The sequence below is a fragment of the Oryctolagus cuniculus genome, chromosome 6 (genome assembly GCF_051225735.1).
Source record: "Oryctolagus cuniculus isolate XC-2025 breed Fujian yellow rabbit chromosome 6, ASM5122573v1, whole genome shotgun sequence".
In the NCBI taxonomy this organism is placed as follows: Eukaryota; Metazoa; Chordata; class Mammalia; order Lagomorpha; family Leporidae; genus Oryctolagus; species Oryctolagus cuniculus.
Genome location: NC_142872.1, coordinates 64,305,404 through 64,329,322, shown reverse-complemented (window position 1 = coordinate 64,329,322; position 23,919 = coordinate 64,305,404). Strand labels below are relative to the sequence as shown.

The 23,919-nt window shown below is 41.4% G+C and overlaps 1 protein-coding gene across 13 annotated transcripts in view; it reads left to right on the top strand.

Moving 5' to 3' along the window:
* The window catches only part of UIMC1 (ubiquitin interaction motif containing 1), a 108,511-nt gene that overhangs the window by 36,167 nt on the left and 48,425 nt on the right, over positions 1 to 23,919 (top strand). For 9 of the 13 annotated variants that reach the window (XM_089335107.1, XM_089335108.1, XM_008255453.5 and 6 more), the window contains 3 exons: positions 5,107 to 5,231; positions 16,217 to 16,281; positions 19,289 to 19,365. In XM_089335107.1, coding sequence (XP_089191233.1) covers positions 5,107 to 5,231; positions 16,217 to 16,281; positions 19,289 to 19,365 — 267 coding nt within the window. Of the gene's footprint in view, positions 1 to 5,106; positions 5,232 to 5,946; positions 6,053 to 6,357; positions 7,089 to 16,216; positions 16,282 to 19,288; positions 19,366 to 23,919 lie in introns of those variants that run through there. The other 4 variants (XM_089335110.1, XM_089335114.1, XM_070076435.2 and 1 more) reach the window with 3 other exon arrangements.

Genomic DNA, 23,919 nt, shown 5'->3' with positions numbered 1-23,919 from the left:
CCAATGATGCAAGCATCTTAACCACTGGCTAAAAACTCATCCCTCATTCTGGTTTTAATTTGTATTTCTTTGATGGCTAATGAGCACTCTTTTCATGTTCTTATTGGCTATTTGCATACTTTGCTTCGTTAGGCAGCTATTCAGATCTTTAGCCAACTTTTTTTTTTTTTAAAGATGTGATTATTATTAAATTATGAGTTGTTTATGGTAGTTTTGCAAATATTTTCTCCCAGTCTCCCAGTCTGTAGTTTACTTATTTGTTTTCTTAGTAATGTCCTTTGTTGACAATGGAAGTTTTAAAATTCTGTTTTTTTAATTTTTGTCTAAGAAATCTTTTTGCCTATCCCTAGGTAGATATTCTTTTTTTGGAAGGTACTTTGCTTCATTTCTTATGTTTAGGTGTATACCCAAATTAATTTTTAAGTGTGGTTTGAGATAGTGGTCAAGGTTTATTTTTCCATACAGGAATCCAGTTGTTCTAGAATGTTTATTAAAAAGACTTTTCTCTCTGTTTTGATATTTCCCTGAAACCTTTGTAGAAAATTATTTGTATGAATGTTCCTGACTCTGTTCTGTTTCAGTGATCTGTTTGTTGATACTTAGGTCACTACTGTATAGTCTTGATTACTGTAGTAATCAAGCAAGTTTTGATGTCAGGCAAATAATTTATCTACCTTTTTTTGTTTGTCTATTTAAAGATTTATTTATTGAAAAGCAGAGTGATAGAGAGAGAGAGGTTTTCCATCTGCTAGTTTACTCCCCAAGTGGCTATAACAGCTGACACTGGTCCAGGCTGAAGCTAGGAGGCTGGAGCTCCATCTGGGTCTCCTGCACAGGTGGGCAGGGGCCCAAGTACTTGAGCCACCTCCGACTGCTTTCCCATGTGCATTAGCAGAGAGCGGGGATTGGAAGTAGATGTATGGAATGCATATGTTGTGTCTTAGCTTACTACACCACAATGTGGGTCCCTCTACCTTTGTTTTTGATTATGTTGATTGGTTGCTGTAGATCCTTTGTATTTCATTCATGTTTCAGAATTTTCCATGAGAATTTTAAAACCAGTTTTTAATTTTATAAGAAAGCATGCTGGGATTTTGAATGAGGTTGAGTTGAATCTGTAACAGTCTTTTTATGACACACACAAGTAGCATTTATTGAGCAACTACCCTGCTAACTTAAAATCTAAGAGAAGAGAGACTTTTTAAGAGAAGTTTTAGGTTCACAGCAAAATTTTATAAGTACTATAGTATTCCCACATACCACTTGCTGATACCAATTTGCCTGTTAATATTTCCATATGAGTAAGCTGTGTGGGTTCTTGCCACATGTTCAGAGAAGAATCCTGAATACTGGCTCAAACAAACCAGCCAGCATGGTAAGTTTTTAAGCTTTTTATTCAGTAAGAGAAATGCATAGGAGAGTGAGGGCTTTAAGGGAGAAGGAAAAGTCTGGAAATTAAGTTGGGGTTAATACTGAGCAGAGAGCAGGCCAAGAGCTGTGTGCAGTGAGTGGTTATGAGCAGCCACAGACAGCTTAGCACTAGCTGTGAAGCGAAGGCGAAGAGAATGTGGGCGGCCCTGAAGGCTCGGGGCAGCAAGGGCATCAGGGCAGGGAGGGAGAATAATGGCCAGGCCCACATCTTCCAGGTCTTTTATCCACTTCCAAAGGGGAGTAGTCATGTAGCCTGCTTGGTAAGTGGGCATACAAGTGTGGTCAGATTGGGGGGTTGAGGTCACACAGGGGACGTGGTGAAGGCGTGGTCTTCCAGCTCACAAATTAATCCGTTTTGTCCTATATGCCTGCTTACATCATTGCCTCCACACATACTTAACCTCCCCCACTGTCAACATTTGGCATAAGAGTAGACAGATGTTACAGTTAATGGAACTATATTATACCAGCACATTGGTATTGAGTGGTATTGAGTGATCACTTAATTTTTTTAAAGATTTATTTATTATTTATTTGAAAGATTACACAGAAGAGCAGGGGGGAGAGAGAGAGAGAGAGAGATGTCTTCCATCCACTGGTTCACTCCCCAAATGACCACAAAGCCTAGCTAGGCCCATCCGAAGCCAGGAGCCAGGAGCTTCCTCCACGTCTTCTATGTCAGTGCAGGAGCCCAAGCACTTGGGCCATCTTCTACTGCTTTCCCATGCCATAGCAGAGAGCTGGATCAGAAGTGGAACAGCTGGGACTTGAACCAGTATCCAGGCATTGCAGGCGGTGGCTATCTGGAGGGTTAAGGAAGGCTGTAGTTTGGAAATAACATTCCAGCTGAGTTCTACAGGATGAAGAGAAATGAACTACGCAAAGAGGATGGGGAGGAGGGATCCAAGGGCTAAAGCATTTGAACACCCTGAAGCTAGGGGGTCATTGGCTCAGTAGGTGCTAAAAGAAAGCTAGACTAAATGTAAATGTAAATGTAAATGCTGAATATATTGAAAAAGACTGAATCAAAGTAGCACAAAATAAATTAGGGTAAGCAATCCCTACAATTAAACCCAAGCATTAAACATGCGTCCTTGGGTGAGAGTTTGGTGTAGCAGTTAAGATGCCAGTTGAATGTCCACATCCCATATTTGAGTTTATGAGTTCAAGTCCTGGTTTTCCTTCTGATTCCAGCTATCTGCTAGTTTCCTTCTGATTCCAGCTATCTGAGCCACAGCAGATGATAGCTCAAGTAGTTGGATGTCTGCCACCTAGAGAGGACACCTAGATTGAGTTCCTAGGGCCAAGGGTCCTGGCCTTGGCCTGCACTAGCCTCAGCTGTTGCCAGCGTTTGAGTAGTGAATCAGTGGATGGGAGCTCTGTCACTCTGTCTCAGCCTCTCAAATAAATAAAAAATTTAAAGACTTTTGTATCCAGCTGAATTTGAAATGACCTTAATGGAAACAAAAATATAGGGGCTGGTGCAGTGGCATAGTAGGTTAAGCCTGTTCCTGCAGTGCCAGAATCCCGTATGGGCATCAGTTTGAGTCCTGGATGCTCCACTTCCAATCTAGCTCCCAGCTAATGGCCTGGGAAAGCAGTGGAAGATGACCCAATTGCTTGGGTCCCAGCACCCCGCTCCTGTCTTTGGCTCTGCCCAGCTCTGACCGTTGCTGCCATTTGGGGAGTGAACCAGCAGATGGAAGACCTGTCTATCTCTCCCTCCCTATGTCTGTAATTCTACCTCTCAAATAAATACATAAATCTTTAAAAGAAATAAAAATATAATCTATTAAACTTTGTGGGATACAACTAAAGAAGCATTTATAGGGAAATGTACAGCTTTATATAATCACATGAGAAAAGAAAAAAAAAACATTTAAAATCAATGATTCAAGCTTCCCACCTTAAGAAGCTAGACTATGAAAAGTAAAATTAACCCAACCTATGTAGGAGGAAGTATGAGGAACAGAAATCAATGAAAGGTAAGCATACAATAGAAACAAATTTCAAAACTGGTTCTATGAAAAGATAAAGTGCCATAAACCTCTCAGTAGAAGGATAAGAAAAAAATAAAGAATAAACGAGGGGACAGCATTAAAGATATTACAGTCACGGGCCAGTGCCGTGGCTCACTAGGCTAATCCTCCGCCTTGCGGTGCCGGCACACTGGGTTCTAGTCCTGGTCGGGGCGCCGGATTCTGTCCCGGTTGCCCCTCTTCCAGGCCAGCTCTCTGCTGTGGCCTGGGAGTGCAGTGGAAGATGGCCCAAGTGCTTGGGCCCTGCACCCCATGGGAGACCAGGAGAAGTACCTGGCTCCTGCCACCGGATCAGCGCGGTGCGCCGGCCGCAGCGCGCCAGCCGTGGCGGCCATTGGAGAGTGAACCAACGGCAAAGGAAGACCTTTCTCTCTGTCTCTCTCTCACTGTCCACTCTGCCTGTCAAAAAAAAAAAAAAATTAGTTTTTGGAAGGCAGGATCCATTGAGCATCCTACAGTGCAGACCTCTGATAGAAAGAGTGAAATCAAAGACTCCTTGAGTGGAACTCAACTCTTAATTAGATTGTATAGACTCAGGGAATTATCTGAAATGATTTCCTACCCCAAAGGCAAACAGCTCAATTTTAAAATTCATTCAACATGTGTCTGTTGTGTTCCCATTTATGTGCAAGGCGTTGAATGGGGCACTGGGGACGTATTTGTTGTGTGGTAATTCGTTATAGTCATTATGTTTGTTGATGCTACAGTTCCATTTTTTTTTTTATAAAAGATTTATTTATTTATTTGAAAGGCAGAGAGAGAGAGAGAGAGAGAGAAATATTCCATCTGCTGATTCACTCCCCAAACGGCCACAATGGCCAGACCTGGGCCAATCTGAAGCCAGGAGCCAGGAGCTTCTTCTGGGTCTCCCTCATAGGTACAGGAGCCCAAGGCCTTGAGCCATCTTCTACTGCTTTCCTCAGCTATAGCAGAGAACTGGATCAGGAGAGGAGCAACTGGGACTTAAACTGGTACCTATATGGGATGCTGGCCCTACAGCTCCATTTTGACCAGGGAAAATCTTTTTTTAGTTGACTCCTAAGTTCTTCTGATACAATTCTTATAGTGTTTGATAAGTTACTTGCTCACGGATATGATAAGTATTCTAGTTCATCTTGTATATTTCATACTCCAGACTTGGAATCAGCCATTTTTTTCAGTGTATTCCGGTGCTTTTAATGGAAAATGGTGTTTGGAGGGCACATCCTGGTCAGTAAGGATATTCTTTTTCACTAGGTAAATCAGAATTCTGAAGAATAAAATCATTCTGGTTAAATGTCAAGTGTAAACATTAGCAGAAAGCTTCAGAGTAGGAATCAAATTTATTTATTCATCAAGTATTTATTGAATATCTATCTTGGGCAGATACTCTTTTATGTGCTAGAGATACAATACAGACAAAAACTCTGCTTTTGTGGGAACTTGAAATCTAGTTGATCCAGAATTCTTGTTGTAACTACTGCTAATGATCTTGGCCAATATTTTACTTTTTGGGACTTAGCTCACATGTAAATTTATAAAATTGTACTGAATGATCTATATGTAGTATTGAAAAGTTTAATAATTCTGTTTTTTGCCTCCATGCTTATTCAATATTTGTGGTATTCCTTCCTCCCCTTTCCCTAAATTCTTGCAGAGATGACAGAAGAAGAACAGTTCGCTCTGGCTCTCAAAATGAGTGAACAGGAAGCTAGGGAGGTGAACAACCAGGAGGAGGAAGAAGAGGAGCTTTTGAGGAAAGCCATTGCTGAAAGCCTGAATGTAAATATGCTATGTTGAAAAAGTTTGTTGGGGATTGATCAGCAATGTTCTTTGACTTCCATAGTGTTTTAGTTACACTAGGAACTACCTATAGTAGCTTATATGGTTTTAACTAACAGATATTTCCTCCAATAATTTTTAAAGTCTGTGTTGAATTGTTGGTTAGCTCGGTTTGACGTGTTTTGCTAATCCTATGTGAAAGAGTTTTCTTCTATCCCACAGATTTTCAGTCCGTGGCTTAAAAGAACCGTAGTAAGTTTGCAGCTTCTGAAAAGGTTACAGAATACCAAGAACCCAAAAAGGGAGCAAGATAAGGCATTTATCTCCCCTGATTTGTGGGAAGAGCAAGGGGTATGAAAGTGGTGGGTAATGGAGAGAAAGAATTGGTAGTTTTAAGAATAATCAAATAATGTTAAAGTGTGACTTAAATATGCACTTGAAATGATTTGAAATACTTGATAATGGCAGGTCTTGAGCTATCCCTCATGCTATTTGCATCTCTTTGTTTAACATTGATTTAGTATAGTGATATAGTACATCTCTTCGCATGTAGGCGTTCGATACCTGTTGTAGAATTCATTTAAACTGAGCCATCTACTTTCGGAGAGGAGAAATTCCTAGGGACAGTGGCCTTCCCTTTTTGTCCTTCCTGTGACTCTTCATGTATAGCTGTTTTAATAATAAACCTGGTCTGGTGTGGAATGACTTGTTTCAGAGCTGCCGACCTTCTGATGCTTCTGCTACCAGATCTCGACCTCTGGCCACTGGACCGTCTTCACAGTCCCACCAAGAGAAAACCACAGACTCTGGGACCACTGAAGGCATGTCTCCCTGTTCTGACTCCTTCCACTCGTGAAGTATAAGCTTACCACAGGAATGTCATGCTGAAAGTAGATACATAGAAATGCCCAAAGTCCCTTTGGTGATGTTAAAGAGGTTCAATTAGAAAGTAGTTGACATCTCACTAATATCCAGTTTACCTTATCTCCAAAGAAAAACCAACATTTTATTAAACCCAAAGAAGAACCCTTATTCACATTATGTAATTCTTGGTAAGTGATAGCTTACCAAGCCCTCTTAATAAAAAAGTTTGTCCTTAGCCCTACTTTTTCTCAAATACCTACAGGCATATGGCAGCTGGTACCTCCATCACTGTTTAAAGGCTCCCATAAAAGTCAGGGAAACGAGTCTGAGGAAAGAGAGGAGCCTTGGGACCACACTGAAAACACTGAAGAGGAGCCGGTCTCTGGCAACTCAGGAAGTTGGGACCAGTCAAGCCAGCCAGTGTTTGAGAATGAGAACGTTAAATGTTTTGACAGATGTACTGGCCACTTGGCTTCCCACACGCAGTGTGGGAAGCCACAGGAAAGTACTGGGAGGGGTCGTGCTTTTCTCAAAGCTTCCCAGGGCAGGGGGGACAAATCTAGGCACTGTCTGCCTACCCCAGATGCCAAAGGTCTTCAGGACATTGGGGGCAGTGTGAACTACTTCTGGGGTATTCCATTCTGCCCTGCTGGAGTAGACCCAAACCAATACACCAAGGTCATTCTCTGCCAGTTGGAAGTTTATCAAAAAAGCCTGAAAATGGCTCAGAGGCAGCTCTTAAAAAAGAAAGAGTTTGGGGAACCAGTGTTACCTAGACCTCCTTCTCTGATCCAGAATGAATGTGGCCAAGGAGATCAGACTAGTGAAAAAAATGAAGGCGTCTCAGAAGATACGGGAGAAGACAAAGAGGAAAGGCAGGAATCTAGGGCATCTGTCTGGCACTCAAAAACCAAGGATTTACAAGAATGTCCAATTAAAAGCTTGAAAGAGAAACTTTTGTTGGAGGAAGAACCAACAACCAGTCATGGTCAGGTAAGGGTCAGTGATACTGTAATTAAGGATGATTTATTCACAGGTTAAACAAGGATTATTTTAGCTATTTGTTATTTTTGTGGTCTCCCCACCATTGATTACTAAAGTAATATGTGCTCACTGTAGAAAATCAGGAGAGTACAGAAGAATACAAGGAAGAAAAAATTACCTGTAATTCCAGCACTAGGAAACAATCATCATTATTTCTATGCATATATATTTTTTGTTTTCAATTTTTGTATAAAATGAAGACTCTACTGTGTAAACTTTGATCCTTTTCTGCACTTTATAGTTTATCCTAGATCATTTTCTGTTTATTAAATATACTTGAAACATCAAATACCACAATTTATATTTTATTTTTAAAAATTTTTATTTTGGGGCTCATATTATAGCACAGCAGATTAAGCAGACGTCCTGCAATGCCAGCATCCCATATGAGTACTGATTTGAGTCCTGGCTGCTCCACTGCCAGTTCAGCTCCCTGCTGATGTGCCTGGGAAAGCAATAAATGATGGTTTAAGTACTTGGACCCCTGCCCGCCATGTGGGAGACCCAGATGGAGTTGAAACTCTAGGACTCTGTCTTCCACCTGGCCAAGCCTTGACCTTTCTGCCCATTTGGGGAGTGAACCAGCAGATAGAACCACCTTTCTCTCTCTCTAACTCTGTCTTTCAAATAAATAAAATTGAGTAGATAATAAATTCACATGGCTCAAAATTCCTGTAGCAGCAGGGCCAGCATTGTTGCTCAGCAGGTTAAGCAGTTTAAGCCACAGCATCCCATATGAGCACCAGTTTGTGTGGCTGGCTGGTTTACTTCTGATTCAGTTTTCTGTGCCTGGGAAAGCAGCAGAGGATAATCTAAGTACTTGGGGCCCTACCACCCACATGAGAGATATGGAAAGTACCTTGCTTCTGGCTTCAGCCTGGCCCAGCGCTGGCGTTTGCAGCCATTTGGGGAGTGAACTAGCTGATGGAAGATCTGTCCTTCCTTTCCCCTCTTTCTGTAACTCTGCCTTTCAAATAAGTAAATAAATTTTTTTAGGAAGTTCCCCCAGCTAACCAGTTCTGCTCTTTGGTTTCAGTCTGTGTTGCTGGTTTCTAGTGTATCCATTAAAGATATTTTATGTAGTGCAAGCAATGCTTGTACTTATGATAACATACTGTCATCATTTTGCACCTTGCTTTTTTCATTTAATGTTCTATGAGACCATTCCATAACAGTACATAAAGAATTTTTTTGAACATGACTGTATCATGCATGGATGGGTCATAGTTTATTTTATCCAGTGCTCTATTGTTAGACTTCAGGTTGTTTATGATATTCTACTATTAAAAATAGTACTTTGACTACTCTTTTACTGAGGATATCTCATCCACATGGGAGATATCGTAGGATAGTTTCCTTTAGATATGATTGGTGGATCAAGGGATACGTGCATTTACAGTTTTGTTAGCTATCGCCAAATTGCCCTCCAGAGAGGTTGTATGTTAAACTCCTACCAAGCAATGTATGAATAGTAGTTTTTTCATATCCACACCAATACAGTAATAGACATCTTGACCTTTACCAGTCTTGATTTGAATAATGGTATTTCATTGTAGTCTGAATTTTTATTTATCTTATTATTTGTGAGGTTAAACCTTTCTCTACACATGAGACCCATTTTTATTTCTTTTCTGTCTGTTGAGGGCTTTTGTTCATTTTCCTTCTTCAAATTCTCTCTCTCTTTTTTTTTTTTTTTCCACAATTTGTAGGCGCCCTTTATACATTGGGAGAAAATAGTCCTTTGCCTATGAAATGAAGAACAGATAGTTTATCAGTATACTAACCCCTCCCCCAGTGGTGTATTTCTGATTATGCTTGTTGTTTTCTATAATTTACTGAAACCATTCTCCATCTGGGGACATTTAGGTTGCTTTTACTGGTTCACTCCCCAAATGCTTGTAGTGGACTTGGATCAGAAGCCAGAAGCCAGGAGCCAGGAACTCAATATAGGTCTCTCTTGGGTAGCAGGGCCCCAACACTTGCTACCTTCCAGAGTGTGCATTAACAGGAAGCTGGAATTTGGACCAGAGGTATTACTTGAAACCAGGCATGCTGTTTATGGAATGTAGGTGTCCCAACCAGTAGCTTAACCACTAGGACAAACACCTGTCCCTAGGTTGCTTTTTTTTTTTTTTTTTTTATTTATTTTTTTATTTTTTTATTTTTTTTTTTTTTATTTTTTGACAGGCAGAGTGGACAGTGAGAGAGAGAGACAGAGAGAAAGGTCTTCCTTTGCCGTTGGTTCACCCTCCAATGGCCGCCGCGGCCGGCGCGCTGCGGCCGGCGCACTGCGCTGATCCGATGGCAGGAGCCAGGAGCCAGGTGCTTTTCCTGGTCTCCCATGGGGTGCAGGGCCCAAGCACCTGGGCCATCCTCCACTGCACTCCCTGGCCACAGCAGAGGGCTGGCCTGGAAGAGGGGCAACCGGGACAGAATCCGGCGCCCCAACCGGGACTAGAACCCGGTGTGCCGGCGCCGCTAGGCGGAGGATTAGCCTAGTGAGCCGCGGCGCCGGCCTCCTAGGTTGCTTTTTAAATCTTTTTATTTTAAAATTTTTAAAATAAGGTTTATTTTATTTATTTGAAAGGCAGAGTTACAGAAAAAGAGGGAGGAGAGGGAGGGGAAGATCTTCTATCTGCTGGTTGACTCCCCAAATGACTGTGACAGCTGGGTTTGGGCCAGGCTGAAGCTAAGAACCTTGGAACTCCCATGAGGGTGTAGGGGCCCAAGTGCTTGGGCTATCTGCTGCTTTTCCAGGTTCCTTAGCAGGGAGCTGGATTGGAAGTGGAGCAGTCGGGGCTTGAACTGGCACTTATATGGGATTCCAGCATCACAAGCAGTAGCTTAACCTGTTGCGCCATAATGCTGGCCCTAAAAACTTTTTAAAAATTTGTTTGAGAGGAAGAGAAGAGGTCTTCCAACCACTGGTTTACTCCTCAAATGGCCTCCATGGCCAGGGCTTGGCCAGCCTGGACCCAGGAGCCTAGAACTCCATCCAGGCCTTCCTTGGGGATGGCAGAAGCCTAAGTGCTTGAACCATCTGCTCCTGCTTTCTCACACATATTAGCAGGGAGCAGGATTAGAAGGAAGCATCTAGGACTTGAACTGCTATTCTGAGATGAGATGTTGGCATTGCAGGTGGTGGCTTAGCCTTCTGCACCACAATACTGTCCCTTAAATATTTATCTGACATAGCTCGATTGTATTTTACAGGAAAGCTTATATTTTTCTCTGAATATTACAAAATTAATCACATAATTATACATTTATCATTGTAAAGTATTGTTTTATGATTATACTGTTTTATTCTTTCTTGCTGTTTGGAGTTTTTAATTTGTTTCAGTTATCCTATTTGTTTCTTGTATTTTGGTAAACGTTCAAGAAATGGTAGCTCTGAGAAGCTTCATAGCATAATGTAGAGAGAGCATGGATTTGGTGTTTGAAGTTTGATTTTTGTATATTAATAATTGTGTGTCTTTGAGAAGAACATTTGTATTTGCAATCTCAAGTTTTACATCTGTAAAGTGAGAATAGCTATTCCTTTCAACAGTTTTAATGATTGAAATGAATTTGTGTAAAATGTCTTATGCTTAGGAAATTATTGACACTCAGCTAATGGACCAGATAGTCATTCATTGCAGATCCCTGTAAAGATCATTCTTCCTTAGCAATCCTGTTCATCCACATTCTGCAAAGATTGTTATATGCGAAGAGAAGGCGTTTTCCTTTGTAGTTCTAAGTGCTGGACTCTTTTCCAAAGGGGAGTTAGGTGTTGTTACGATAACTTTTTTTAAAAATTTTTTTATAATTTTTTTAAAGATTTATTTTATTTATTTTAAAGACAGAGTTACAGAGAGAGAGGTAGAGACAGAGAGAGAGAGGTCTTCCATCCGATGGTTCACTCCTCAGATGGCCGCAATGGCTGTAGCTGTGCCGATCCGAAGCCAGGAGCTTCTTCTGGATCTCTGCCATGGGTGCAGGGGCCCAAGGACTTGGGCCATCTTCTACTTCTTTCCCAGGCTACAGCAGAGAGCTGGATCGGAAGAAGAGCAGCCGGGACTAGAACCAGCGCCCATATGGGATGCTGGCACTGCAGGCCAGGGCTTTAACCCACTATGCCACAGCGCTGGCCCTGATAACTTGTTTGTGTGTTATATCTAATTCAGAGATGCTCCTTCTTAAACTAATAAACTAACTTCAAAGAGTTGTACGTGGTGAGTTATTATAATTCAGGTTATTAGCCTAAAGAAGGATTCAAGGGACTAGACTTCTAGAGCATAGACTTACTCAAATTCTGTATTGTATTAAATGTGAAAGCAGTATTTTTGAAATAACCTGAAAGTGATCAAAATCTAGTATCTGGTCTTATTAGATGTTCTCTGACTGTTAACTTCATAAACAATATACCAGTTACTAGAAGTAGTTTTATTAATTTGCCTTATTTGCCACAACAAACAAGAAACCATGCCATAAGAAAACCATACATCTCAAATTCTAAAACAGATCTGAAGATGGTACTAGACCTAGAAACTCATCTCTAATTTTTCTGTATCATCACTTTACTGCATTTTACTTCATTCTCCTTATAGACTGACTTCCTTTGCTCTGTTTCTCAGGTTAGGCAGAATACTGTAGGTCTCGAACTAAACATTATGTTACAGATTTACTCTCCCAATTCCAATTTTAGATTTTAAGGAAATTGATGTATGGCCCATTTGGTGTTAGTAGTCCTTACCATCCTAGTTGACTCTGGCCTTGAAGAGGATATATGTCAAATTGTACAAATGTCTGTGAGCCCACTGCTAATGGGAATGGGAGGAATGAGGGACAGTCCTTGGTAAAAAGAAACCAGGCAGACAGCCAAGTCATAGTCATTAACACTAATTTTAGAAATCATTTAGAAATGTTGACAAACGCTAAAAAGTTTAAAGAATAAAGTTAATAGCCACCACAATCCTGTCATCCAATGTATCCCTCTTTTTCCCTTTACCTATTTTTATATGGCTTAGATTGTATTATTATATTTTTAATTGAATTTATGTAAGCATTTTCTCATGGTAGTAAAATTATCTATAGATTTCACTCACATTTACCAGGAAATTTTAAGCATTTTTCTTTTGCTGGATATTTTGGTTATAATAAACATCCTGTACATGAAACTTTTTTTTAAGATTTATTTATTTATTTGAGAATCAAGAGTTACACAGAGAGAGGAGAGGCAAAGAGAGAGAGAGGTCTTCCATCTGCTAGTTCACTCTCCAGTTGACCGCAACTACTGGAGCAGCACCAATCCGAAGCAGGAGCTAGGAGCTTCCTCCAGGTCTTCCCACACGCGTTCAGGGGCCCAAGGACTTGGCCATCTTCCACTGCTTTCTCAGGCCATAGCAGAGAGTTGGATGGGAAGTGGAGCAGCTGGGAGTCGAATCAGCACCCATATGGGATCCTGGCACAGCAGGTGGTGGCTTTACCCACTACACCACAGTGCTGACCCCGTACATGAAACTTTATTCAAGATCATAGTTCCTCCCTCTAGCAGTTTATGAGAGAATGACTGGTTCAGTGCAGCCTTGCCAACATAGAATAGTATGTTTAAAAAACAAACTTAACCAATTTTATAGATTAATGAAAGGCTTATGATTATAATTTTACCTTTCATGTTGATATTTTGCTTTTAGGAACAATGGATAGAATGTTATGTTCATCAAACATTTTCTGTGAATGTAGCTTTGCTGGAACTGTCCTTATTTGGAACTCCTTAGTTAATAGAGGTATCAAGAGAATTCTAGAAATGGGAACTCAGAAAAACGTTTACACTGGAGCAAATGGCTTAGTCTATATGAAGATTATTAAAACTTTAGGATCAGAGGTTTCTGGCATCATTGAGACAAAATAGAGAAGGTGTTAATTAAGACCAAGAGAGCACATTACCATTATGGCAGGGAGGTGGTGAGGGTTGTTTGTTGATGTGAGTACTTTTCAGAGTCAGATCCTTAATTTTGCAGTTCAGATGCTGGAACGACCAGATTTTGTGGGTTTGTAAGGACTGACTGTGGCTAATCAAACTTGAAATTGGTATATATACACCAAATAGCTACTAAATTGTTGTGGATTAGAGGCATTTGAGATGACCAGAATACTCAGATCCACTATTTGCCTTATTAGGTTGAAGGTATCTGTAAGATCAATGCAGTAATTAGAAAATGGAATTTTTAAAGAATAATTCAACTGGTCTATAGGTAGGCCTGATAAGCTATCACTGCACCACAACGGAGGACATTACTGTGTTGACCAGATGATATGACTGTTCCTAATGTTGAAGACAGTCCTTGATTCAGCATCTTTGGATTTTTCCTTTGTAGATTCAATGCAAATTCTCTTTTTTCATCAACATACTATTTCTTCAGAGAATGTAAATGTCTTGATTAGGCCACAGCTTCCTTAGTTACTTATTCCTGTCATGCTTCCCTGTTTACCTTGGGACAATCTAATCAGATTTTATTTACTTGTTTTACCATCTTATCTTCATATTCTGGAAGAAACTACCCCTATATTCAGATTACTGCCATTCAGATGTTGATTTAGAGATTAGAGTGGTATTGAAATGAAGATATTCTGTGCTGAAATGGTTGGGAATGATAGTGGTTAGTGTATGGATTTTGGAGTTGGACAGGTCCCAGTCCCATTTTTGACTAGCTGTATGGATCAGAAGTGAAGCAGCCAGGGCATGAACCAGTGCCCCTCTGCGATGTTGGCGTTGCAGACAGTGGCTTATCCATTATGCCATGATACAGGCCATCAAAATACTAATTTTTAAAATATTAATTATTTTCATCTATTTGGAAGGTAGCATAACAGAGAGAAAGAGAGAGATCTTCTATATGTTGGTTGACTCCCCAAATGCCCACAACAGCCTGAACAGGGCCAGATTGAAGCCAGGAGCTTGGAACCCTGTCTGGATGTTCAATGTGGTAGCAGGGATCAAAGCATTTGAACCAGCATCTGCTACCTTTCAGGTGCATTAACAGAAAACTGGATTAGAAATGGCATAGCCAAGACTAGAACTGGCACTCTGACTTGGGATGTGGGCATTCCAAGTGTTGGCTTAATCTCCTGGGCCACAACACCTACCCCTATCCTCATTTCTAAAGTAATTTTATAGTTTTTATCTCAAAAAGTTCTTAGGAATAGTAAAGGATATAATGTGATTAGCATAGGCCTGGCACTTAATAGGTTCACAATAATTTTTAAACAATCTGGAAAGGTTTGAGATATGCGTTAGCCTAAGTAGAGATGATTAATGTCTTGATACCTTCTGAAGCCCAGAGCTTATTAGTTAACTAGTATGCTAAGAAAGCAAAATTCCACTCATTAGGCACTAGGTGGCAGCAGTGTTTTTTTTTGTTTTTGTTTTTTTTTTTAATGAGAAATTCACTACTGAGTGGAGTCAGGTGAAGTACTTATTGCACTTGTATTTTGGTCCTTTTGATAGTTTTGTCCAACTCTCATTTTTTTATTTATTTTTTATTTTTTTTAATTTTTTATTTATTTTTATTTTTTATTTTTTGACAGGCAGAGTGGACAGTGAGAGAGAGAGACAGAGAGAAAGGTCTTCCTTTGCCGTTGGTTCACTCTCCAATGGCCGCTGCGGCCAGCGCACCGCGCTGATCCAATGGCAGGAGCCAGGAGCCAGGTGCTTTTCCTGGTCTCCCATGGGGTGCAGGGCCCAAGCACCTGGGCCATCCTCCACTGCACTCCCTGGCCACAGCAGAGAGCTGGCCTGGAAGAGGGGCAACCGGGACTAGAACCCGGTGTGCTGGCGCCGCTAGGCGGAGGATTAGCCTAGTGAGCCGCGGCGCCGGCCAACTCTCATTTTTTTCTAGTGATGCATTCCTGATCGTTGTACAATTTTATCTTCTTTTTACCTGAGGATTTAATTCAACTATTCCTGTGTTTTTCACAGACTACTTACCTGAGTGATAGGAAATTACCTTTTAAGGCTACTATTTAAAAAATATTAATATGAATACAAAGAGATAGAGACAGAGAGATTGTCCATCAGCGATTCACTCCCTAAATGCCCACAGTAGGTGGAGCTGGCTGAAGCCAGGAGCCTGGAACTGAGTCTGGGTCTCCCATGAAGAGGGCAAGAACCCAACTACTTGAGCCATGATTGGTGTCTCCCAGGGGTACATTAGAAGAAGGTGGAATCTGAAGTGGAGCCAGGATTCAGTTTGGGATATGAGTATCTCAAGTGTGCTCCTAATTGTTAGGCCAAACACCTGTCCTGCAGTTAGGGAACTGAAAAGTTCAGCCAATAGCTTTATATCTATGAAAGAAGCCTCTCAGTCAAGGCACTTTCTCAGAAGTCTGCCAAAGGCAGTAGTATCTGCTTTTTCTGCGTTCTCTTCTGTATATGTATTTGTTTAATGAATTGACATTTGCACAAACTTTGCCATTAATGAATGAAAATAATCTTTCCCATATGTAATCCCTATGCTTACATTTCTTAAAAGGTATCCTGAAGCCAGATGTCAAAACCATTGTGATAAAATTTGTAGTAAAAAGGATCTTTGTTATCTTCCCTTTGGAATATCTATGTTATAGCTTTCTTGTGCTCAGAGAGACTTCTTTCATGGATTACAGTGTTTTTGCTCAGTGTTTTCATTGAAAACTGTTCTCTATATTTTCCCCTTCTAAAATAAAAGCTTAATAATTGCTTTTTTGAAATTATTTTGACTTACCAATTAAAACTTATATATACAAAGTACATTGTACACATTATTTGTTTAATTCTCACATAATCTGTGAGGCAAGTTGTTAATTTTAAGATGAGGAGAGAGATGTGATTTAACCAAGATTACAAAGTAGGTAATTTAGTTCTGATTTAAATACCAGCTCTCTGGCTTAACAAGGTATGCTCCCCCTCCCCTCTTTTTTTAGCTAAAGCTTACTGACTTACATAAAATGTTTTATTCTTGTTTGTAATTTTTGAATGATATTGAATAGTTAATATTTTTTTAAAAAGAAACCAGCAAGTCTATGACTATATATTTAGAATGTTATGTATTTCTTTGCAGTCTTCTCAAGGGCTGTTTGTTGAAGAAACTTCTGAAGAAGGAAACTCTGTACCTGCTTCACAGAGGTGAGATTATATATTATCGTGAGTCTGAATTCTCTGCTGATTGTGCCAGCATAAAGAACATGAATCACATAAGTGAAACTGTGCTTGGACAGCTTGCCCAGGAGCTTTTAGCTCTTTTATATGCACGAGCTAGGAGAAACCATTATTAGCTCCAGTGTCTGAAATATGCATTTCACAGAAGCCTAGACTGTTAGGGCCCGATCTTAGAGGTTTTATTGTCTAGTTCAACCATCTTGGCATAAATTCCATTTATATTGTTTCCGAAAAGTGATCATATCTTGCTATCCTTTTTTTTTTTTTTAAAGATTTATTTATTTAAAAAGCAGAGTTACAGAGAGACAGAGGCAGAGAGAGAGAGAGAGAGTTCTTCCATCCACTGGTTCACTCCCCAGAGGGCTGCAATAGCCAGAGCTGTAATGATCCAGAGCCAGGAGCTTCCTCCGGGTCTCTGATATGGATGCAGGGGCCCAAGGACTTGGGCCATCTTCTGCTTTCCCAGGCCATAGCAGAGAGCTGAAGCAGCCAGGACTCGTACTGTCACCCATATGGGATGCCGGCACTTCAGGTGGCAGCTTTACCCACTAGAGCACAGCGCTGGCCCCCTGCTACTCTTTTTAGGATTTGTTTGTCTATTTGAAAGGCAGAGCAACAGAGAGAGAAGGAGAGACAGAAATCTTTCTTTTGCTGGCTTACTCTCCAAATGGCCATAACAGTCAGGTCTGAGCAGATTGAAGCCAGGAGCCAGGAACTCACCATAGTTTCCTACATGGGTGGCAGGGGCCCAAGTTCTTAGACCCTCATCCATTGCCTTCCTAGGCGCATTAGCAGGAAACGATTGGAAGCAGAGTAGCCAGGACTATAATGGGCACTCTGATTATGGGATGCCAGAATTACAAGTGGCAGCTTAACCTGTTAGGATACACTTGCCAGCCACCCGCACTTCTGTTAACTATACTGTATCAGTTAGAAGGCTCTAGATTGATTTCTTTATGTTGCTTCTTCCTATTTCCTTTCTCTCTTTATTCCCTCTGCTTATGCTTATTTTATTTGCAATTTCAAACCTTTTACATCTTTTAAGTCTACCCTTAATACTTACATCTTCTTGGAAGAATTCATATTATTCAGATCATATAAAACCTGTGTCATTCTAGTTCTGTCCTGTGCCACTTTGTATATCATCTTTCCAATAAATGATTGTTTGCATTAATTCCTCCATTATTATTATTGATTGGTGGGATCACCTTCTAAGTCTTCTTGCACTAATAATAGGTAGTGGTTTGGTTATAAACTATACTATTAACTGGATCAGGCTTCCAATCACTTTTCTCCTTTGTCTAAAAGATGAATTTGGGGGATTTCGTAAGTGCTTGATTTTGTATTGAGTGTCTGTCATCTCTTACGGAAGTTGAAGCCCAGTTGTATTCTGCTATAATTTAGGTGATGTTCTCAGATTTTTGGTTGATAAAACTAGGTATTTCTTCATGGGCTGAATATAGAATGGCTTTGATTTAATTATCCTGCTGTTAAGACAGTTTTGGAAGTGGTTTTAACTGGAGTAGGCCTTCTACTCCCTGTAGTCCTTTCTGCTTTATTGTGGTAAGCCTTGTGCAGAACAGATGTAGGTTTTAATAAATGATTATACGCTTTGTCACCAGGAGAGAGTTGGAATCGCAGGCAATGTGGTTTGATTTCAAATTGATTAGCCTGGGCCGGCGCCGCGGCTCACTAGGCTAATCCTCCGCCTAGCGGCGCCGGCACACCGGGTTCTAGTCCCGGTTGGGGCGCCGGATTCTGTCCCGGTCGCCCCTCTTCCAGGCCAGCCCTCTGCTGTGGCCAGGGAGTGCAGTGGAGGATGGCCCAGGTGCTTGGGCCCTGCACCCCATGGGAGACCAGGAAAAGCACCTGGCTCCTGGCTCCTGCCATCGGATCAGCGCGGTGCGCCGGCCGCAGCGCGCCAGCCGCGGCGGCCATTGGAGGGTGAACCAACGGCAAAGGAAGACCTTTCTCTCTGTCTCTCTCTCTCACTGTCCACTCTGCCTGTCAAAAAAAAAAAAAAAAAAAAATTGATTAGCCTATTTTATAAATGTCAACAAATTGTTTTGTGATGGACCCTTTGAATAGAGCCTTGGTGTTCCATGCAGAGTAAACTCTGTCTGATTTGGGTTTATAACAAATGCTATGAGATGTTTTATTTAGAGAGAGAAATCACTTGTGGTTTTCTGCAGGATTTAGTTATTTATCATGAGGCAGTAGTGACTGTTCTCTGTGGTTTTTGGTTGATGTTAGGATTCGTGTTTTTAGGTGTCTTGCATACTTGATCAAACTAATCATAAAGCTCTGTTGAAGTATGAGGGGCCTAGCCCAGTTGGCTTGGATCTCTCAGCAGTGTGTTCACATGTCAGGAAGAGATTGCATTCCATAAGCAGGCAGGGAAAACCAAGCGGTTAGATGAGGGAAGCCATTCATAATTAAGTTTTTCTCAGAAGAAATATTCAACTTAGGTTGGCAGATTTTTTGCTATAGGGCAGTTTGGGATTGTATTTTATTTTTGTTGCTTAGAGAGCCACGACTTGAGATAAAGAGGAAATTTAACCGCAAGGTAAGGGAAAAGCTAGTGTGTTATCAGGAAAATCTCCATGACTTCTCTGTTTACAGAAACTTCAGCCTTCAGAAGGCTGAGATGAAGAATATAAAACATCTCTGACATCATTGTATTGGAGTGGAATTTTATGTTCTGTGATATCCTCAGAGTGTTCTTACCCTTCACCCTTCCTTTGTGAAGGTGCCAAAGGGGGCTTCTTTTCATTAAGTAATTTCATTGGAACTGAAGTTGTATTTTTGGCCTGGAGTTTTCACTATCAATTCCTTGCTTCCTTTTTGTGCTTTTGTGGTATTGGACAGCAGGAATCAGGTTACCTGTGGCTTTCTGAATGAGTCACCATTGCTTTCGGCCCCATGTTCTGATTTATTTTTCTGGGAATTCACTGGGGGTTTGGTTCTTTTTCAGCATTGCTGCTTTGACCAGTAAGAGAAGCTCAGTTCTTATGCCTGAGAATTCTGCAGAAGAAATCACTGTTTGTCCTGGTAAGCACCGCTGGTTATTTTATTGAATTTCTGATACTTAGCCCCTCTACTTTTTCATTCTTACTAATTTTGCTGATTATTCAAACTCACTCTTGGGAGGCTTGTGTGTAATTGACACATGTATATATCTCCACACACATATATATACATAAATATACACAGAGATTTGTTTTTATTGGACATTGGCTCAAATTCTCAACCTTTTCTTAGTAGTAATTTGGTTCTGAAATTAATGTGACTCCTCTATCTGCTTGTTTGTTTACTGACCTCATCAGATATCAGCAAAGCATCAAGAACAACACTTATTGTAATATATATTCAGACCCAGAAGGGCTTTGTTCTGATTTATGTGTCCTCAGGTTGTCTTGTCATTAAGAAGATTTTTCTGAGAACTTTTTTCCTCCAATTATTTTTTTTTTAAAGATTTATTTATTTATCCAAAAGAGTTACACAGAGAGAGAAGGAGAGGCAGAGAGAGAGTGAGGTCCTCTATCCGCTGGTTCACTCCCCAATTGGCTGTAACAGCCTGAGCTGGGCCGATCAGGAGCCAGGAGCTTCCTCCAGGCGTCCCATGTGGGTGCAGGGGCCCAAGTACTTGGGCCATCTTCCACTGCTTTCCCATGCCACAGCAGAGAGCCAGATTGGAAGTGGAACAGCCGGGCCTCAGACCAGCACCCACATGGGATGCCAGCACTGCAGGCAGCAGCTTTACCTGCTATACCACAGCGCCAGCTCCTCCAGTTAGTTTTAATATTACCATTCATTGAGTTCTTACTGCATATGGTGTCTAGAATTTTGGGGACAGTTCTGTCATTGACTTATTTTTAATTAAAAAATTTTATTTTGTTTTGGGTAGGGGAGAAACAACCATCTGCTGGTTCATTCTTCAAATGCTGCAATAGCTGGGGCTGTGTCACACTGAAGCTGGAAGCTGGGAATGCAGTCTAGATACTTCCATGTGGGTTGCTGCAACCTAGCCTCTTGAGTCCTGCTAATGCAGACCCTGCTGTCTCCCAGGGTCTGCATTAGCAGGAAACTAGTGTCTGGAATAGAGCTGAGAATTGAACATGGTGGGATGCAGGTGTCTCAAATGGGTGGCATAATAACTACTATGCCAAATGCCTGACCCAAGACTTATTTTTAATTTTAGACAAGATACTTTAAGTGCTTTAGTTTGTGTTTTGTTAGTTGTACTTTGCTTTAAGCATAAGAGATGCTCATTCAAAGTTGCACATGGATGGATTTAGATTTAAAAGATAATTTTTGGTTTGAAGATTTATTTACTTGAGTCAGAGTTACACACAGAAGGAGAGGCAGAGAGAGAAAGAGGTCTTCCATCTGCTGGTTCACTCCCCATGGGCCACAACGGCCAGAGCTGTGCTGATCTGAAGCCAGGAGCCTCTTCTGGGTCTCCCACGCAGGTGCAGGGGCCCAAGGACTGGGGCCATCCTCCACTGCTTTCCCAGGCTATAGCAGAGAGCTGGATCGGAAGTGGAGCAGCCGGGGCTAGAACCAGTGCACATAAGGGATGTCAGCACTGCAGGCAGCAGCCTTACCCTATATGCCACAGCACCGGCCCCAAAATAATTTTGAAGGAACTAAGATAACCACTTAGATTATCCAAGGGAACTTTTACGTTGAATGATTGTATAATACAAAGGATTTGTGACAGGAACCACTACTTTTTAAAGATTTTGTTTTTAGCTTGTATTTCCTTTTTTGGGCTTCTTTAAAAAATTGAGTCCATTTTATTTGTCAGTAGCATTATCCATATGAGGGAGTTCAGACTAGTGTTCAAACTCTGTGGATAGTAAATGTTGAACAAGTGTTACTGTAAGTCTTACTTGGTTTTACCCTTGGGTCTCCTATAGCTTGCCAGGGAAAGAGATATTTATAGCTTTTTTTTTTTTACTAGAAATTTATTTATTCATTTGAAAGAATTAGAGAGAGGTAGATACAGAGAGAAAGATCTTTCAGTCTGCTGGTTCACTCCCTAAATGGCTGCAAGGACCAGGGCTGAGCCGGGCCAAACCCAGAGCTTATTCTGGGTCTCCCACGTGGGTGCAAGGGCCCAAGCACTTGGATCATCCTCCGCTGCTTTCGTAGGCACATTAGCTGGTAGCTGGATCAGAAGTGGAGCAGCCAGGACTCGAACTGGCGCCCATATGGGATGCCGGCATCACAGGTAACCACAATGCCAGCCCCACTTGGATTTTTTTTTTTAAGATTTATTTTATTTATTTGAAAGAGTTACACAGAGAGAGGTGGAGACAGAGAGAGAGGTCTTCCAACCACTGGTTCACTCCCCAGATGGCTACAATGGCCAGAGCTGCGCCGATCTAAAGCCAGGAGCTTCTTCTGGGTCTCCCATGTGGGTGTAGGGGCCCAAGGACTTGGGCCATCTTCTACTGCTTTCCCAGGCCACATCAGAGAGCTGGATCGGAAGAGGAGCAGCCGGGACTAGAACCAGCACCCATATGGGATGTCAGTGCTTCAGGCCAGGGCTTTAAACCCACTGCGCCACAGCGCCAGCCCCTAGATGTTTTAAAATTTGGTTCCTTTCAGTTTGTTTTCCATAGGAACTCAAACTTACTTTACATATGTTCTAAGAAAGCCTTACATATATTTTTAACATTTGAAGTCTATCATAAATATATTTATTTACATTTAAAAATTTTTATTTATTTGAAAGAGTTATAGAGAGAGGAAGGGAGATCACTCCCCAAATGACACAACAGCCAGGACTGAACCAGGCCAAAGCCAGGAGCCTGACACTCCATCCAGATCTCCCCCATGGTTATAGGGTCTGAGCACTTGGACTATCATTCGCTGCTGTCCCAAGCACATTAGCTGGGAGATGGATCAGAAGTGCAGCATCCAGGACTCAAACCAGCACCCATATGCAATGCTGACATTGCATGCAGTGGCTTAACCCGCTGTGCCACATTGCCAGCCCTGATATTTATTTACTTTAGAAGTTTACTTTGGTTTTTAATTTAAGTGGTTCCTTAATTCATTGGAAATGTTTTACAATTGAATTACTGCCTAATGATACCCACTACCAAGTGCTCTGTTTTAACAGGAGCACTCAAGAATGCTCTGCTATCTTGTGAAAGGAAAACTTTCTTGCTCTCTCTATGGGACTGCTGACTTAACTCTATCTTTCTGGGAAGTCACTCTGTCAGTCTTCTGTTTAGGATGATGGCATGTGACGTCATCATGGGTTCTCCCAAGAGAAACCTGCAAATACAGTGATTTTGAAAGCCCTCATTAATAAGGGAAAAGCAAGCCCTTCATAACTAGTTAGATAGCTTTTATGGTCATGACTTGCTGTCATTTGCCTGCTGATTAAGTCCAACTGTTTCCTGACATAAACCACTTCTAAATGAGATTGCAAGAGATTTCCATAACTTTAATGTTTCTTTTCCTGAGAAACTATAGCTACTTCTCCATGAAGCCAAACTCCTGGAATTTCTTTTTAATATATAATTAAGAGCTATGTATCTAAATTGTTGGAGTAAATTTGTTCTGAATGAGTAAAGCACAGATTGAGTCTAGTAGTGTGTGTTACCTTTTCCTTTTGTTTAATATTTCTTATATTTTCAGTGATCTGAGATTAAAAATTACACTTTTTAGTGTTACTCATTTTGTTGAAGAAGCAGGATTTTACAGACTTTGCCCACACTATGCATGCTACTAGAATTGCTTATTTCTGAGGAGCTAATATCTTTTTAATTTGCCTTTATAGTTGGACACTGAGCTATTTACAGAAAGTTTAACTGAAGATTTTTTTTTTTTATTTGAAAGTCAGAGTTACACAGAGAGAGGAGAGGCAGAAAGATATATATAGAGAGATCTTCCATCCACTGGTTCACTCTCCAATTGGCTGCCTTGGCTGGAGCTGCGCTGATCTGAAGCCAGGAGCCAGGAGCTTCTTCCAGGTCTCCCATATAGGTGAACAGGCCCAAACACTTGGGTCATCTTCTACTGTTTTTCCAGGCCATAAGCAGAGAGTTGGATTAGAAGTAGAGCAGCCAGTACTTGAATCAGCGCCCATATGGGATGCCGGCGCCACAGGTGGAGACTTAGCCTACTACGCCAGCCCCTATAAAATAAAATTTTTTTTTTTTAAATTTTGCAGGCAGAGTTAGACAGTGAGAGAGAGACAGAGAGAAAAGTCTTCTTTCCGTTGGTTCACCCCCAAAATGGCTGCTACGGCTGGGGCGCTGCGCCGATCCAAAGCCAGGAGCCAGGTGCTTCCTCCTGGTCTCCCATGCGGGTGCAGGGGCCCAAGCACTTGGGCCATCCTCCACTGCCTTCCTGGGCCACAGCAGAGAGCTGGACTGGAAGAGGAGCGGCTGGGACTAGAACCTGGCGCCCATATGGGATGCCGGCACCGCAGGCGGAGGATTAACCAAGTAAGCCATGGTGTTGGCCCCTATAAAATAAATCTTTTTTTTTTTTTTTTTTTTTTGACAGGCAGAGTGGAAAGTGAGAGAGAGACAGAGAGAAAGGTCTTCCTTTGCCGTTGGTTCACCCTCCAATGGCCACCGT